The 17338-nt window shown below is 38.3% G+C and overlaps 1 protein-coding gene across 1 annotated transcript; it reads right to left on the bottom strand.

Moving 5' to 3' along the window:
• Positions 1–1303: 1303 nt before the first annotated feature.
• On the bottom strand, positions 1304–3254 carry LOC147604566 (RING-H2 finger protein ATL60-like). The gene has a single exon (XM_086795045.1). It carries the CDS (start codon positions 2830–2832, stop codon positions 1807–1809), a length of 1026 nt encoding a protein of 341 aa, XP_086651171.1. The 5' UTR covers positions 2833–3254; the 3' UTR covers positions 1304–1806.
• Between the last annotated feature and the right edge of the window lie 14084 nt (positions 3255–17338).

Raw genomic sequence — 17338 nt, forward strand, 5'->3', positions numbered from 1 at the left:
TTTTGTAATCCAGAACTCCTTTGACCTATTTGATGCTTTCTCTGTTTCACAATGTTTTTATCTGAATACTTTGTGGGTCTTATTGTTGTTTAGGACTCGTATGTCCGAAGACTGTTGGGGTCATGTGAACAAAGAGATTTTTAGAGACCGAGTCTGCAATTGTATTGTTGGCTCCTTTGCAATATTTAATTTTAAGAGTGCATTCTTAAAATGGCTAAATTCATTACAAGTGGATGAACTTTTTGGAACCTTAGGTCCATGTAAACGTGGGAGAAACTTTGTAAATGTTCACACTATTGCCAAGAGCCAAGACTTATCAAACTATTGCTAAAAGCTATTTCTTTGTTGTTGAACTCAGCTTTCGTTGCCTTGTTGCAAAGTTGTTCCTAATGCATTTATTTTCAATATGAATGCCCATTTAAAATCTTGATACATAAGTGTATTAGGTACTCTTCCACGTGTTTAATTGTTTCAATGCTATGCATCTCTGGAGGTTTGACAGAAACTCAGTACGAAAGCCTTTGTGTGAATATATGCTCTTGTGTGTGTGTGTGTGTGTGGAGTGCGTGTGAGAGCATATCTTGATACAGAGTTCTACACCCACTATTGGGCACTGATGACATTAGTGGGGATGTCGTATCTGGTTCATACTATGCATAATGAAGTTTGATAGTTATAGTCTTGTGGGTTGACTACCATGAGTATATAACATGCACGTTCCTAAAAGGTGAATTTGGGCATGTTTCTAGATTCATCTAGGTATATATATATATACATATCATTTTTTCCAAATAAGCTTCTCCTCCTCCTCTAAGCTTTTTCTTAAACAAAAAGTTCTTCGTTACATGGGGTACAGATACAAATCTCCTAGACTTTTTGAACTGTAGCTTCAAAGTCATCTTTTTCATAATTTTTAGATTTCTTGCAAGACTCCTAAGTGCTAAGTCCATGTACTTGTATGCACCAGTATGTCATCAAGTAGATTACTATAACATATCATTGAAAATATTGTTAAACCGTTCTTCGAAAGGCACATAGTAACTGCATCAAAAGTAGAAAGATATAAAAAAAGACTCAATATTCATGTATATTGTTTGCAATAGATTTACGAAGATCCAAGAACTGTTTTTTTTTGGGATTTGAATTATTGAAAGTGGGACAAAAAACATAGTTTGAGCTTGGGAAGCAAGACTCATATTTATGATAAGCATACATATAAGTTCTCATTACATACAAACTTATTAAATATACAAACTTATTTGGTTCCCAAATGTATGGCATGCCAAGTGTCCGGACAATATACTTCTGAAGGTTTGGACAATTACTACATAAGAAAGCTTGAATATTACATACACCGTGGAGTAAAAATTTATAAAAAAATTGGGATTTCTTTCAAGGTGGTTGCTGTTGTTAAGGGAAGGGGCAAACAAGCACCCTACAATGCAGGCAAAAGCCATTACTTGGTCAAGATTTTCAAGGCAAGGCAATGTTAAAGGACTCCTGTGTACACAGTCTGCTCCTCTGTTGGGCCCATCCTTTGTATAACAAGGAGCAATTAATTTTATATCACCTTATGTTTAGCAATACTAAGGTTTTTGCGGACAAGTTTGGCAGTGCCCCTTCATTACTACTGACCCACCTGTTGCTACTGTCCAACCTGTTACTTGCCCCTAAGAGGGAGTTCTTATAAGAGCATATGCCTTGCAGTTAGCTCTCTCATGCTTGCTTGCTGTTACTTGCCATTTGAATGCAAATGGGCACGGCATCCATTGGATTGAAGATGGACCTGGGCTTGATTAGTTGATCTCAAACTGGCAAGGTTGCTGTGTCCTGTCCCAGCTCTCCACTTTCTTGATCTGAAGGAAAAACCCTGTTCCTTCCTTTACTCCTCTCTCTGCTCAGGAGCCTCTTGATAGAAATCCGGAAGCTCGCTGACTTGAGAGGTTGGGAGGAGCATGCTTGATCATCCACAGATGGACATCTTGACAAGCTTAGGGAAAAGCATCTTGGAATAGTACTGCTCTCTGGCCGCCTCGGAATCTCTATTGAAGTTTGTGGTAGAGATCTGGTGGAAGATGAGGCGCCCCTGCTAATTCCGGGAGAGCTCAGCTGAGAGCTTCCATGGTTATGGTCCCCCCAGAAGAGGATATTACTGGAGTAAGTTATGTAGGGGAGGAGAATGCTGTCATCGCCTCTTGGGGCCGTGCCATCGGTCATGGCATGTCCTTGATGACGGTGATGTTGAGATTCAGCCATGTTTTGAAGAAAGGGTAATGGAGAAGAAGAGCCTTGCGCAGATGCGTCTTGCTCATGGTGTTGATGTGTGTTTGATGGCATCTCTGGCATTACCGCAGTCCTGCATAGAGGGCATGTTGAGTGTGAATGAAACCACATGTCAATGCAATCTGTGTGGAAGCTGTGCTTGCATCGAGGAAGCAATCTCGCTTTCTCATTCTCTTGAAATTCACACAAGCACACTGCGCACTCAAGTATGGCTGCTGCTTCTTCATCGTTGGGGGCTTGGTAGCTGAAAGTGGGCAGAGAGTCAACGACAGCCTTGTCGAGACCGATGTTGCGGTTTGCAACGACGAGCTCCTCCCCTGTGAAGTCCAGCCGTTGGCGTCGTCTCCACGAGGCAGTTCTCCGCGTAGACAGCAATGAAGTGTGCCTCCAGAACCACTTTGCATAGATATGGAGACTGACGACAAAGAAGACCACAACGAAGAGGATTACGATGGCAGCCACCATAATCTTGCTGTTTAATGTGTATTGCACTTGGTTTGATGGGTCATTATAGGTGGAAGGAGGGGAGGTGCTGAGTTGGGATGCCATCTCTCTCTCTCTCTCTCTTCTGTATCGATTTACAAAGGAAAGCTTTGATGTCAAATGAGCCTCTTCAATTAACTAGATTGAGCTCGCTCTCTCTCTCTCTCTCTCTCTCTCTCTCTCTCTCCACAGGAGGTCTGTAGTGTCAAATGAACTCAATAATCATCACTGCAATGTGTCTAATTTGGTCTCTCTCTCTCTCTCTCTCTCTCTCTCTCTCTCTCTCTGCAGACACTAGCTATGGCGTCAAACGAGCTCATTAATCAAGGCTGCAATGCCTTCCTTGTCTGAGCCACAGAGAATTTGCTAGTGGGAAGACGAGCTTTCTGGAAGAGAGACAAGCTTTTGTGAAATAGAGAGATGGGAATGCAACAGCGCAACCAGCCGAGGGAAGCCTAAGCCTACACATGAAAAAAAATTATTATTATTACTGTTTATGCAGGACGCAACTTATATAATAATCACATATATTGTGGGCTATTAAATTTGCGGCTAAATAAATACAGCGGGAAAGCCTGAGGCTGGAAGGTTTGACTGTGGAAAATCAGCAGTTACGACACGACAAATCCCACTGCAAGACGTCATCCCCCATGCAGCCCTCGTAGTTTCAACCTTGGAACTTTGTATAATAAACTTTAGGCTTTATATACGCGCCTGTTCACACGCTCCCTCCCGTCTTCACCGGTTGTAGAGGATGTGGTTACAAGCCCCACACATAGGATTTGCTTCCAACTGGTTGTAGAGGATGTGGTTACTAGCCCCACACATAGGATTTGCTTCCAACTGGTTGCCAACCACGCCTTGCATGGAAATCGGTCCCTATAGAGAAGCCACTCGAGTTGCATGTGCTCATTAGTAACAAACTGCTCCGTATGAACATGCCCTATATTGGCATGCCCATGCGGTGATGACACACTTGTTCATTTAGTTATAAACCCGACATACATTAGAGATTTCGGAAACAACAAGCGGATAGATTTAAGAGTTGTCTTTATTTTGATTGGTTGAAAAATATGTTTTTATCGAGCACTCTCCTTACTCTTGGGCAATTGGCCCACTAGGAGTGGTGAAGAACTCTTTGGGGCCACACGTGAGAACAACCACCATGCCATACTCTTGGGCATACTCTTGCCACTAGCAATGGTGTAGCACTCTTTTGGGGGCACACGCACCCACCGCTTGACCGCTGAAGGGTGCACCACCTTGGAGTTGTTCACACCAACAGGCTGATGGGAGGCTGGCAGCTGGCTGCCCTCCATTCAGTTCACACCACCAAAATGCAAACGACTGGCTACCCTCTAATGGCAGATATAACCCGCACGAAAATTGTCTGGTAAGATCTACCACCATCCCAACGTTCAGGATTTTTACAGCTTTTGAAAGTCCCAGCCAATCATTACTTGATAATTCAAAATAAAGTGCATTTTTGTTATATTAAATGCAGTCCAACAATTCCTTCTCACGTGAACCCAAACCCAGTGGCAGCAAGGCCACTGGTGGGCGACTGTGTGGGTGGCGTGAGCAAGCAAGCCCCTTGTTGAGTGAGATCCCCTAGCTTGAGGTTGGTTATGTGATGTGAGGGTATCCGATTCTACCAACAAGCTAGAAGCTGGTTCTTAGGGTAATCCTCGTGGGAACTGGCCCCTCGTCTTTCTCGCGTGTTTCAATGTGCATGGCCACGTAGACACATGCTAATTCAAGTTTCATAGTAAAAGGCGCTGACGGGGCGGGGCCCTTGCCGGCTGGAGCGCGTGGGCCCCGCCCAAAACCGATGTCAATTGTCAACTTATCAAAGTACTGTCCGGTTACCATGCCTACGTGGATGCCCGGCTGGCGCGCAAATCATCGATTTGTCAATATACGGACCCAAAAAAGTCAATGGCGTTTGTCAGGCGTTCACACGCCGGACGCGTCTATTCTATAGTATACGGCCTGATTTTTGATGTGTGGTCCCCGCCGTTCACCCAGTCAGCATGTACGTCCGGCCACAGTGTGAATCATACGCAATCCCTGCGGTCACTCTTTGAAAACCCAAAGCGCGCTGAATGCCAAAAAATACTTTTCAATACACTATCCTTACATTTGGTGCCATGAATAAATTATTTTACCTTGTATAAAAAGTTTTCAATTCCTTGCATTTAGTGTCATATAGGCACAATTCTTATTTATATTTATTGGCATAATTTTTTTTCCCTTCTATGGGATTGTCCTTCCTTTGCCCAATGTTTTAGGAAAGGGTAGCCTCATCCTATCCTTCCTTGGCCTCGATTTTTGACTGGTATCATGCACGTTCTTGGGTGTTTTGGGCCTACACGACTTGCAATAGTATTTATAAGTCGTCAGAAAATACACGTAAACTGTGAAAAACTTGCAGTCTTTTCGTCAAAAGGCAACCCCAGTCCTTTGGCACGTTAAAAATCCAAAATGGTAAGCGTTTCTAAAAACGGTTGAAAAATGCAATAATAAAACAGAACCTTCAAAAACTATAGCTACTTTCATCTGTTTCTTCTTCTTCTTTGTATTGGGTGGGGACATATACAAAAAAAACTTATCACCGATCAATCTTGAAGGGTAAGGGTGCCTGTCAAAAAATCAAGCCTGTGCGGGGGTGGGGTTGGGTCGGAGGGGGGGTTGTTTTGGTCATTCTTTGTGCACAATCCCTTGAAGTCTTGGGAAATCTGACTTGTCCTTTCTTTCAAGGGATGGAGTAATGTGGATTTTTTTCAAACCTCTGTTTTTGTATTTCAACACACATAAAATGTGGATTTGGTGATTCGGTTGAGTTGCATTACTTTGAATACCAAATAGGTTCACATTTTCCAAGAATCATGTAAAGGGGACCTTTCCTCTAGGAAACCTCAAGAAGAAACACACCATGCTTTCTAGAATTTCATTGGAAAAAGAGACTAGTGGTTCTTTACAATAATGTACACTAATGAAGGCTTTCCAACTTTTCTTCTTCTATTGTTTATGCACAAAGAAAAGGGTCCATCATCTAGGGTAGAGGGGCCAATATTGTGGACCTCTTAAAAAAAGGACAAAACACTTTCAATTCAAGTCAAAACTTTACTAGATTTAAATTGTTTGAATATATTCATTTACGTTGAAATTGTGCAGTCTAATTTAAAGAGAAAAAAAATTATTTGATAGATGGATTTGGATGTGCAAAGGGTCTAGATTAAGAGCACATGAGGGGCCAAAAAACATCCACTTAAAGACCTATGAAAAGAACAAAATTTAGCTAATCAAAATGCACCACATCATTTTTTCTTTCAAAAAAGTGCACTATGGTGGGTTGTCTCTTGCAATAATAAAGGGGGGGATGGTAGGTTGTTTCTGGCACCCACCTCTTTATGGCCCCTTTACCGTATATCCATATTCTAAAACTTTGAGGCTATGAAAAGGCACATTGGCATTGCCATGCTATTGAGAGTAGCTAAAAGACAATTAAGTTCTCTTTAAAGTTCTCCATAAAACCATTAATCTTTTCTTCAATATGATAATGGAAAATGCATTACATATAAAAGGGCTATCAGAAGACACATTGGCATTGCCATGCTATTGAGAGTAGCTAAAATTTAAGTTCTCTTTAACGTTATTTATCCATGAAATCATTAATCTTTTCTTCAATATGATAATAGAAATGCATTACATATAAAAGAGGTAAGCAACGTATTTATGGGCATTAGTAATATTGATGCATACTCTTTATCGTTAAAATGGTTACCAATCCTATGTCCGTGTGTGTGTGTGTGTGCACGCGCGTGCACACACACTTTAGTGCCGACCTCTCTCTCTCTCTCTCTCTCTCTCTCTCTCTCTCTCTCTCTCTCTCTCTCTCTCACACACACACACACACACACACACACACACACACACACACACACACACCCACGCAAACACAGACATGCTACTCTTCTTTTATAAACTTACTAAAAAATGGTTACTTCTCTCTCTTCTCTACCACACCTACACACACACACACACACACACACACACACACACACACACACACACACACACACACACACACACACACACACACACTCACATGCATATTGTTATTTTAATTTTATTGTGCATCTCTTTTTTGGGGATAATCTCCAGCTGATTGATTTACACAAATTTGTGGGGGTAATTTGGAGCCTTTCCAAAAATATACTAGACCTACACTTTTGCTTATCTAGCATTAATGAATGGTTTGGTTTTGGCTTTACACTAACACCCAAAAATAAGGTAGTGCTCACACATGCACAACTATTTTAATCATATTCCCTACACCCTGCATGTGGGTTCGCTCGCTTGACATCTCAGTTACTCTAAACATTAGTTGGCCATGGCTATTCGTGGGTTAACATTCTGCGCAATGGAAATGCGATGACATGCAATTCACTTTGGCTCAAATCGGCTATGGAATTTTGTGATTAATATTTTGAGGAGCGGGACGACCTCGTTCACTGAGCGTTCATGGCTACAACTGGCAACATCAGCCCATTTCAACCTATAAAAAGCTATAAAGGGTGAGTGCTAGGACACTCACTTAGCTCGTGTTATTGTTCTTGCACCATGTCTATCGTGCTTGCAATGGTAGGGAGTTCTTCTTCCTCTCAGGTAGATGATAATGACTCGCTATTTTCTATGATGGTTTTCAACATATGTTTCCAACTCTACATATGATTATGGGTTAACGACTTGATGGAAACCCATAGGATGCTCTGTCTGTAATTTTTTGTGTTTTCATTCTTTGATGGTTGAAGTGATACACACCTCTCGGGGAATGTTCTCTAGGTTTCCTGTTATTTTAGTTTTGCATGTGGCATTTTGCATTTGATTATGAGTTAGGGACTTTTTTGAAAACTATTGTTCGTTATGTCTGTAATATTCATGAAGATTGATATGATATATACCCCTCAAGGTATCATATTTGGGATTTATATTTGGTTATGTTTTCTAGTTTCTTTTAATTTTTGTTCTACATATGTACTCTGACTGTTATGCTCGCGACTAACAATATACCTATTCTGATAATATGTGCATTTTATGCTATTTTGATGGTGATTCATCAGGCTGTATTGCTGAGAGGATCCCTCCATCCTTCTGGCTTTACGTAGGGCTGAAGAATTGATGGTTATTATGAGATTTAAAATTCATTGAATCTCTGTCGAAGGTTGGAACTGGGAACCTAATTATAATACACATATTGTATGGGCATATCCGGATATGCTATTTTGAAAAGAAAAAAAAACCCATACATGGTGTATGGGATCATTGATGATACAAGACTATGTCTAGTTAGACGCCCTCGCTGTGTTGCATAAAACAATATCCTTTACCTTTTGTCATACATAACTATGGACTTTTTATGGTTGATCATCTGGACTATTCTGTAGAGATTACCTCTTCGCCCTAGTGGATATACTTATGGCCAAATGATTTGTGGCTATTATAAAATTAGAGCTTCACTGGCCCCTTGTCGATGGGTGGAACTGGGAACCTAACTATAACGCACACATGATGTCTTGCAATATTTTCTATGAATGTCCTACTGCAAGGGTACTCTCTTAATGGGATTGTGATGTTAATTTTATTCAGCTTTTCGGGGTTGACTACCTATAAGAGGCGATGATATAGCTATTATTCTAGGAAGACAAAATGAATGCTTTAAGGTGTCATAAACAACACTGCCTCTGATAAGCTTGCATGACTCATTATCTCTTTTTCTGGATTTTTTAAGTAGGATACTAATATAACAATTAAATGTCTAAATCATGGGTTTATGAGTTAAGGTAACTCTAGGAACATGTGTTAAGATACACTAAACTACCTACATGATAGGAGATAGATTGAAAATCCACTTGGCTATTGGGATTACTATAAGGCCATCTATCTTGATTATATCTAGAAGCCAACAGTCTTCCATACTTATAGATTAAGGTAGGGATTGATTCGTTTACTTACGGATGATACTAAGGTGACAAACCTATTACATATCAAGGGTCCAAGATCCCTTTACCACATAAATCATAAGATATTTTGAGTGACATCTATAACACGTGGTAGATCCTATGACACCTGCAAGACACACACGGGCTAACTCTTTGTTTGCCTATTTGGATGAATGCAGGTAACATGATCTATTCTCTCAAAATATATTTGGGTTTATGCTCTACACCAAAAGTTTCCAAATAATGGAGTCATTGGCTCCACTTACTTGTAATATGATTATTGTATACAAATCTGTTGTTATATAATCATGTTAATGTTTTCACTGGCCAAGCTAGATAAGGTTCTTGGATTTTTCTGACTGTTGATGTAGAAGACTGAAAACACACACACACACTACTATTACATCATTAAGAATTCTCTCTTTTGCACACACACACACACACACACACACACACACACACACACACACACACAACTCATCTATCACAAAAAATTAAAATTTCCCTCTTTGCACACAAACACAAAACACACATTTCACATTGTATTAGCTATTATCAATGGTAAAGTATGACTTGGTTAAAAACCACATGAGTGGCCGCAATTTGGGGACATTCACACTACAACAAAAACCCCTAAAAATATGCATTCAATGTGTTGCATACAAACTCTACAATCGTGTATTTGGTACATGTGACTACCGACTGCATGTGTCAGGCATTCTGGCTGTTATGACTTTGAGCCGCCCATTGGTGTCAGATACTTAGCATACAGCAAATGTTAGATATGGCGCTTTGTGAGTAAGGTCTCTAAGTAGGGAGATGGCGCCAGCGATGTGCCTTCATAAACGACAACTGGCAAATGACCTATATATGGAGCCTGGAAGGTGAGGCTATACTCACTTAGCTCGTACATATCTGGTGTTTCTCTAGCTATGTCTATGGTTCTTGCAACTACCGGGAGCTCCTCTCACGTAGCATATATGAATGCCTTTGAATTTACTTATGTCGATTTTTCATAATACTCTCTTCATGTATTTGTAAAGAACCTCTCAGCTCTGCATAGGATGTTGATGAGACTCGTATATTGAATATTATGTTTATAAAAATCCTATCCAAGATTTTGTATGTGTGATTTTTGTATGTGTGATTTATGGAAATGAATCACCTGGTTTTTACTCATTGAATACATAATGTTGCATGCCATGTATTCTTGAAGTCTGGTTTCTCTATAGTATAGGATAATTGTTGGCCAAATACATTGATGCTCATGTCTCCGACTCATGGGCTACTCGGCCATGCATGATATATTGGGTCAATGACATTGTTGAGACCCATATCGTGTAAGGTGCAATATTTGAATTCTTGATAGATTCCTATCATTGGTTTCTCTGAGTTTGATATTCTGCACCTTGTAATGGTTTCGATATGATTAATAAGGTTTTTTCGGGCATATACAATAATTTATGGGTTCCCCAAACTCCCAGACAAATTGAATCTCTGAGTATAATTTCTAGATATTGATCTATTGGTTTTTGCTAGTTTATAAGGTTGCACAACATTGGTCCTTGAGGGCCTATTTCAATATTGGATAGACTAATGATTGACCAAGTACATTGATAGCTTTTATGTTTGTGTCTACAACTCAGACTACTCGGCTTTGCATGATATATTGGGTGTCAATGATGTTGTTGAGACTCATAGAGTGCATATGCATTATACGGGTTATTGATGTCTCACACAGGAGTAATAAGGTGCAATATCTGATTTTTTGACAAGTTTCTTATCATCAATTTCTTTGAGTTCGCTATTTTGCACCTTTTAGGTATTGATGTGAATTTTTGGGCATATATAATTATTTACGGATGCCCCAAAATCACATGGAGATTGAATACTGGTTTAATATTATCTCTCTGTGTGGGGTTGACTGTCTATAAACATAACAGCACGCTGTTGAAAATACATCCATTCACGTTCTTGAAAATGTTAACAACATGCTGTTAAAAATGCATGCATTCACGAAGCTTTTTCGGTATCTTTTTGAAGTGTTGCAGGACATCTCCTATCGGAATCATTTAGGTTATGGTAGATTTTTTTTGAGATAACCGGGTGTATATTTGGATGGATATACATAACATACTCTGGTTTTAGATGATACCATAGGATTACGATACTAAGATTACTATGTCGGTTCAGGATCATTAATCTTTGCATATTGATGGGGCCTCTATTAAACATCATGTTTACAATCTCTAACATGCTGATGGTATATAATCTTGAGCCACAATGCATTGGGTTAATACCATGATTGCATATTGTCAACCTAGCCTCTGTTTATCTCGTTGGCGGGCAGGGACATATACAGATGATAGCTCCTAGGGGTCTAAACTAGAAACATGAATTATAATGTTTCAAACCTATATAAAGGTCCAGTACACATGGCTTTGTAGAAATATCGCTAATTTTTTACAGCAGTCGACTTGATTTTCATTTTTGGTCTATGAATATATATTAAAAGAGAGAATGAATACCCATCATGAAACCAATGAAAGAAGATTTGGGATAGTTCTCTTAGCTATCTTTATATGCACATTCATGGTTTATGAACAAAAGGATACAATTCTTATTCTATGTACCTTGGGCTAGGCCTATGTCTACAAACCTTGCCTATACATAGAAAAATATGTACCTATGTGGGATGGGGTAACTGACCCTATTATAGCATAAAACTGAGGCTATTTGGAGTGACATCTATAACACGTGATAAGTCCTAAGACACTTGCAATACACATATGGGCTAACGAGTTGTTTGTCTGTTTGGATGGATGCAGGTAATAGGATCTATTCTCTCAAAAATGTCTCTGGGTTTATGCTATGCGCCAAATGTTTTCAAATAATGAAGTCACTGGCTCCACTTACTCGTAACATGATTATTGTATACAAATCTGCTATTATATAATCATCTTTAAACATTTTTACTGGTCAAGTTTGATAAGGTTGGAGTTTTTTGATTGCTGTAGAAGACTGAAAACACACACATGCACACATACACACAGATGTACATGTATACACACACATACACATAGATGTACACGTATACACACACACACACACATTACATATATACACATATTTACAAATGTGTGTATCTACATACATGTATATGTGTGTGTGTGTGTGTGTGTGTGTGTGTGTATGTATATGTATATATATACATATATATGTGTACATATATATTTATGTGTATATATGTATATATGTATATATGTATATATATGTATATATGTATATGTATACATTTACACATAAATGTGTGTGTGTGTGTGTATAAATACATATACACATATATGTATACATGTGTGTGTGCAACTCTCTCTCTCTATATATATGTGTGTGTGTGTGTGTGTGTGTGTGCACATATATATATATACATATACTTATACATATATGAATGTATATGTATACACACATATATATACATATACATATACATATATGTATGTATATATATACACATATATATGTGTGCATGTATATATATACACGTACATATACATATGTACACACACACACACACACACACACACACACACACACACACACACACACACACACACACACACACACACATGTGTGTGTGTACACACACGTGCGTGCACACACATACACAAAGATACACACACACACACACCCCAGAACACTCATGAACCGAGTTCACATGGTTGCACGAGGGCACACTCTTCTTCTCAAAGAAGTTACCATAATCATGATTAGAGAGAAAGCTATAAATTATGATTATTATATTGATTAGCCTCATCATTAGCCTTATTTTCACTTGTATTTATGATCGCCCGTTCACACTACACTTAAAAGTGTTTGTGGGCACGCCCAACCTCCTACTTCCTAATCCTTTTCACCTTTCACATACACTTAATCCCTTGGCCTTAGGCCCAAAATGGACATGAGGCCTTTTTAACTTTGTTATAAACCATCCCCACCCATGAAGTTTCATCCTTGAAACCATAGATATACATGTGCATTCTCACATGAATGGAGAATATCATTAGGGACTAATGTCAAGAATCATGGTCATGCTTAAGCCATGTACGTTGGAACAAAAACACATGTGTATGGCAATAAATTGCAATTACTAACTTTAAATCAACTCATAACACATGCTCCATAAGGGCATATAAGCTTCGTGAAACTTTGAAGCACTATGCATCCATAATCAATGAGTATAGTGTTGTTTAAAGTGAATTTACAGGAATTTTCATCAAGATAACTCACTTTTATCAAGCATCATTGGACCCCTCAATGCATCTAACAACCCATTAAACCCTTCCAATGTAGAGGCGGGTTGCTAGGAAGCTTCTTCCTTAGGTAATCCTTGCCATTTGGCTAAGTATTCCACCAATGTAGGATTGCAAAGGACCATCTTTGTAGTGTCCAAAATCATGCTTCAAGACAGCCATGTCATACATGCAGAATCACTTAAACGCAACAAAATGCTTCATAATCTTGCCAAATCACATGAATGTTCACCCTAATTCTTACAAGAAGCATGATAATGCTATGGATTTTTGAAAAGTTTCATGAAATCCATCACATAGCATTAAATCAAATGCTAATCAAGCCATTGCTACTTAATCTTGTAAGATTATTACCATTAAACACCATTATAAGCATAATAGCCACCACTAGTCTTACAAAAGCCCTTTAATTAGGCAACCCTAGGATTTAATTTATAGAGAGTAGACTAAGGTATAAGTGAGTTTTGGACATAGAACAAGTGTGAAGACAATTGTGAAACACCTATCACTTACCTTATTCATTTGTATATAAGTGTCATGTTCTCTACTTTCTAATGGTGTATGGCTACTAATGCTGGCTTGGAATGATCACAAAGTGCACAAGTTTCGTAGATGGATATGTTACCTTTCATGAATTGTGGGATCTTATTGAGAGGACACACTAAAAAACAGGCACTACTTTTACATTGAATCCATCATTTTGAAGGGTTACCCGACCCTTTAAAAATCATCCTTGCATGGAGCTCCCACCCCATTTTGATGGCCTACTACCTTTCCTTGAATCCACTGTATGTGGGGTTTACAACTTTGTATTGGGGCTTGTCTTTCCTATAGACCTTGGTTTGAATGTGAGCCTCAAAGCGCTGAAAAGGATAGGCATCCATATTATAGTAAATACAATTGGTCTTACCCTATGAAAGAAAAATCAGAGGTATTTTCTCATTTTCAACACTTTGTTATTATGGTTTAAAGTGAAACTGGCTTAAAAATTCAACCTCCATTTAGAAAAAGGGGGGAATATATGTCTAGGGCATTCAAATATTTTTTATCACAAAAAGGCATTAAGCATCAGTATACAACTCGTTATGCACCATAGCAAAATGGTGTTACTCTGAGAGATGAAACAAGGCTCTCATGGGAGATGCATGGTTAAAGGTCAACAACGACTTCCACACAAGTTTTGGATGGAAGAAGTTCTTTGTCCTACCTATGGTACTAATGAACAGATGCCACACTAAAGCTTTGAAGACTATCACTCCTTTTTATGAGGCTTGGTTCTTTGTCCTACCTATGGTACTGAGATTAAGAGATGCCCCACTAAATATTTGAAGACTATCACTCCTTATGAGGCTTGGTTCAATCAAACTTGCTTAAGGTTGAACACATATGTGTTTTTAGTTGTTTGGCATATGCACATATGCTAGCACAAAGCAGAACTAAGCTTGATGACAAGGTAGTGAAATGTATTTTTATTGGTTATAGTGGTGAAAGAAAATGTTATCCTCTCTACAATCCTCTCAGTGTAAGAAGATTATTTTATCAGTAGGGATGTCATTTTTACAGAGGATTCTATCTATCCACCAATGATGGAATATAATAAGTATGCATATGCCAATTCTCTAGAAATGTTTGATGGATTATAACCTATGCCAATATCTATTGCTTCTCAATAGATTTTGCCTATTGATGGATCCTTGTTTCTTGTAAGGGGGGAATGCTCAAGGATTTGATGCACCAACCTCAAATCAAGATCAATAATCAATGAATAAAGACTTATGCTTAGATGGTTTAGAAGCACCTTGTAAGATAGCAAATTGTCTACTCCTTTGTAGAGTAGAACCATCTAACACCTTGCAAGATAGAAAATTGTTTGCTCCTTTACACACATTAGAACTAGATTTGGAGCTAGAGAACCACTTCTTGTAGATAGTACATAATTTACATTTCTAGTTCTCTACATGATATAGATAAACTTGAGTCTTTTAAAGAGGCTCAAGAAGATTCAAATCAGGTGAAATCCATGCAAGATAAAATCCATTCCATTAAAAAAATGATCCTTGGGATTTAATGGATACACCACTTGGCAAGAAAGCTATTAGTACTATGTGGGTTTTCAAAGTTACGACAAAGGCAAATGAATTTGTGGATAGATTCAAGGAGGCCAGACTTGTTGCAAAAGGTTATGCCTAACAGAACGGGATTGATTATGATGAAACTTATACTCCCACTTCCCATATGACTATTATCTGATTCGTTATTTGCTTTGTCACCCTATCGTGGATGGAAAGTGCACCAATTAGACATCAAAACAGCATTCTTGAATGGTGACTTGTAGAAAGAAGTTTATGTGAGGAGTCAACCAGCTAGATTTACCCAACCTTGGTCAAGACAGAAGGTATGCAAGCTTAAAAGCTTTATATAGATTGAAACAAGCTCTAGAGCTTGGTACCGAAGATTCATGCTTATTTGTCTGGACATGGATTTCGAAACAGTCCTACGGAAAGCACTTTGTACGTCAAAAAGGATAAGCAAGATTTGCTTCTTGTCATTCACTATGTAGATAACATGCTCGTGATAGGCACCAATGAGGATTTCATTATAGCTTTCAAAGTGAACTTACCTTAAATTTTGAGATGTTAAATCTTGGTCTTTTGCACTACTACTTGGGTATGCAGTTTATACAACAAGATGATGGTATAATCATTAAGTAGTCAAAGTACATCAAAGCACTACTCAAGAAGTTCAACATGGAAAGTTGCAAACCAATCTCTAGGCCAATAGAACCTAGTGTAAAGCTTAGTATACAGGATGTTGGAGAACCATTTAACCTAACCACTTATGATCAAGCTGTTGAATGCCTAATTTATTTATGCAACTCATGGCCAAACATTCAATATGGTGTGTCACAACTTTCAAAGTTCATGCATTTCCCAAGCACTAAGCATTAGCATAGTAGGTAGTTAAACATATCTTTTGATACAAGGCACTCAAGATCTTGGATTGTTCTATGTAAAGGGGACTACAAGCCTTTAGTGATTGCAATGGGGCAATCGATTATGATACACGATAGTCCACATCTAGAAATTTTTTCTTTCTTAGAAATTTGCACATATCTTGGCTAAGCAAGAAACAACCAACATTGTCTTGTGAAGCTGAATACATAACACCATTCACTATGATAGTTGAATCTGTGTATGGTTGAGAAGATTGATGGAGGATCTTTGTGTCCCTTCACACACCCCTACTCCTATTCTCTCTGACAATCAAAGCACAATGGTAGTTACAAGAATCCTATCTTTCATACCAGGACTATGATCTATTATTACATTATCATTATGTCAGAGAGTGATCCGATGCAAGCAAGATCAATATGATCTATTCTAGTACACATGACAATGTGGTGGATCTTTTATCTAAAGCCTTTTTTGGATATAAAAATCCTCCTAGTGTCTAAAATGGTTTCCTCTGAAACAAAAATTCAAAAAGAACTTTCCAATGTGCAATTGGAATTAATTAAAAATAGGTATAAAGGACCTTAGCCTAAGGGTCCAGATTTTAAAAAAAAATTAAATTATGCTCCAATTAAGGCTCCTATGGACCAATAAGATTAATCCAAATCTAGGGAGGAGATAAATTGAAGAATAAAAGAAAATCTCCCCAAAAATGAGTAAATGCTCACATAAGATGAACAGTTGACTAAGGACAAGGTTTATTAGTTAAAAAAGAAGAGATATTTAGAAGAAATGATGCATTTTTGACACCTCAGTGTGGGGATCTCCCCTCATGAAGGAGGTGCCTATTTCACATGTGTGGAGGAGTTTTAAACTCATAAATAATGAGATATTTCTATCTCTCCTCTCTCCTGTTTCAACTAGATTCAAAAGTAAGCTAAACTGACCCAAAAATGGCCAAAAATTATCCAAACTGATCTGGGAAATTCTAGAATCATCTTGCTTGGTTAGAGGCTCACTTTTTCCTATAAATAGAAGCCTCCCCCTTTGTAAAAGGTTAATAGTGTTTATGCACTGTTACTCTACTCCTACCTAGAGCCAATTACATTGAATTTTCTTGATAATTCAATTATTTTTGGCTTAATCCTCTCCAAAGTAATTGGTGGCCACTCTTTCTTTAAACAAGAGTAGAACCCTCAATCCCTCAAGCCAAAGGAAAGCTTACAACTCCATGTAAGCTAAAAATTTCTACTTTTTAATTTCAAATCTATGGTTTTCTGATTTTCTTATTTTTTATAGTTGATTA

This window comes from Cibotium barometz, chromosome 61 (assembly GCF_041138505.1).
Source record: "Cibotium barometz isolate CiBa-2024 chromosome 61, ASM4113850v1, whole genome shotgun sequence".
In the NCBI taxonomy this organism is placed as follows: Eukaryota; Viridiplantae; Streptophyta; class Polypodiopsida; order Cyatheales; family Cibotiaceae; genus Cibotium; species Cibotium barometz.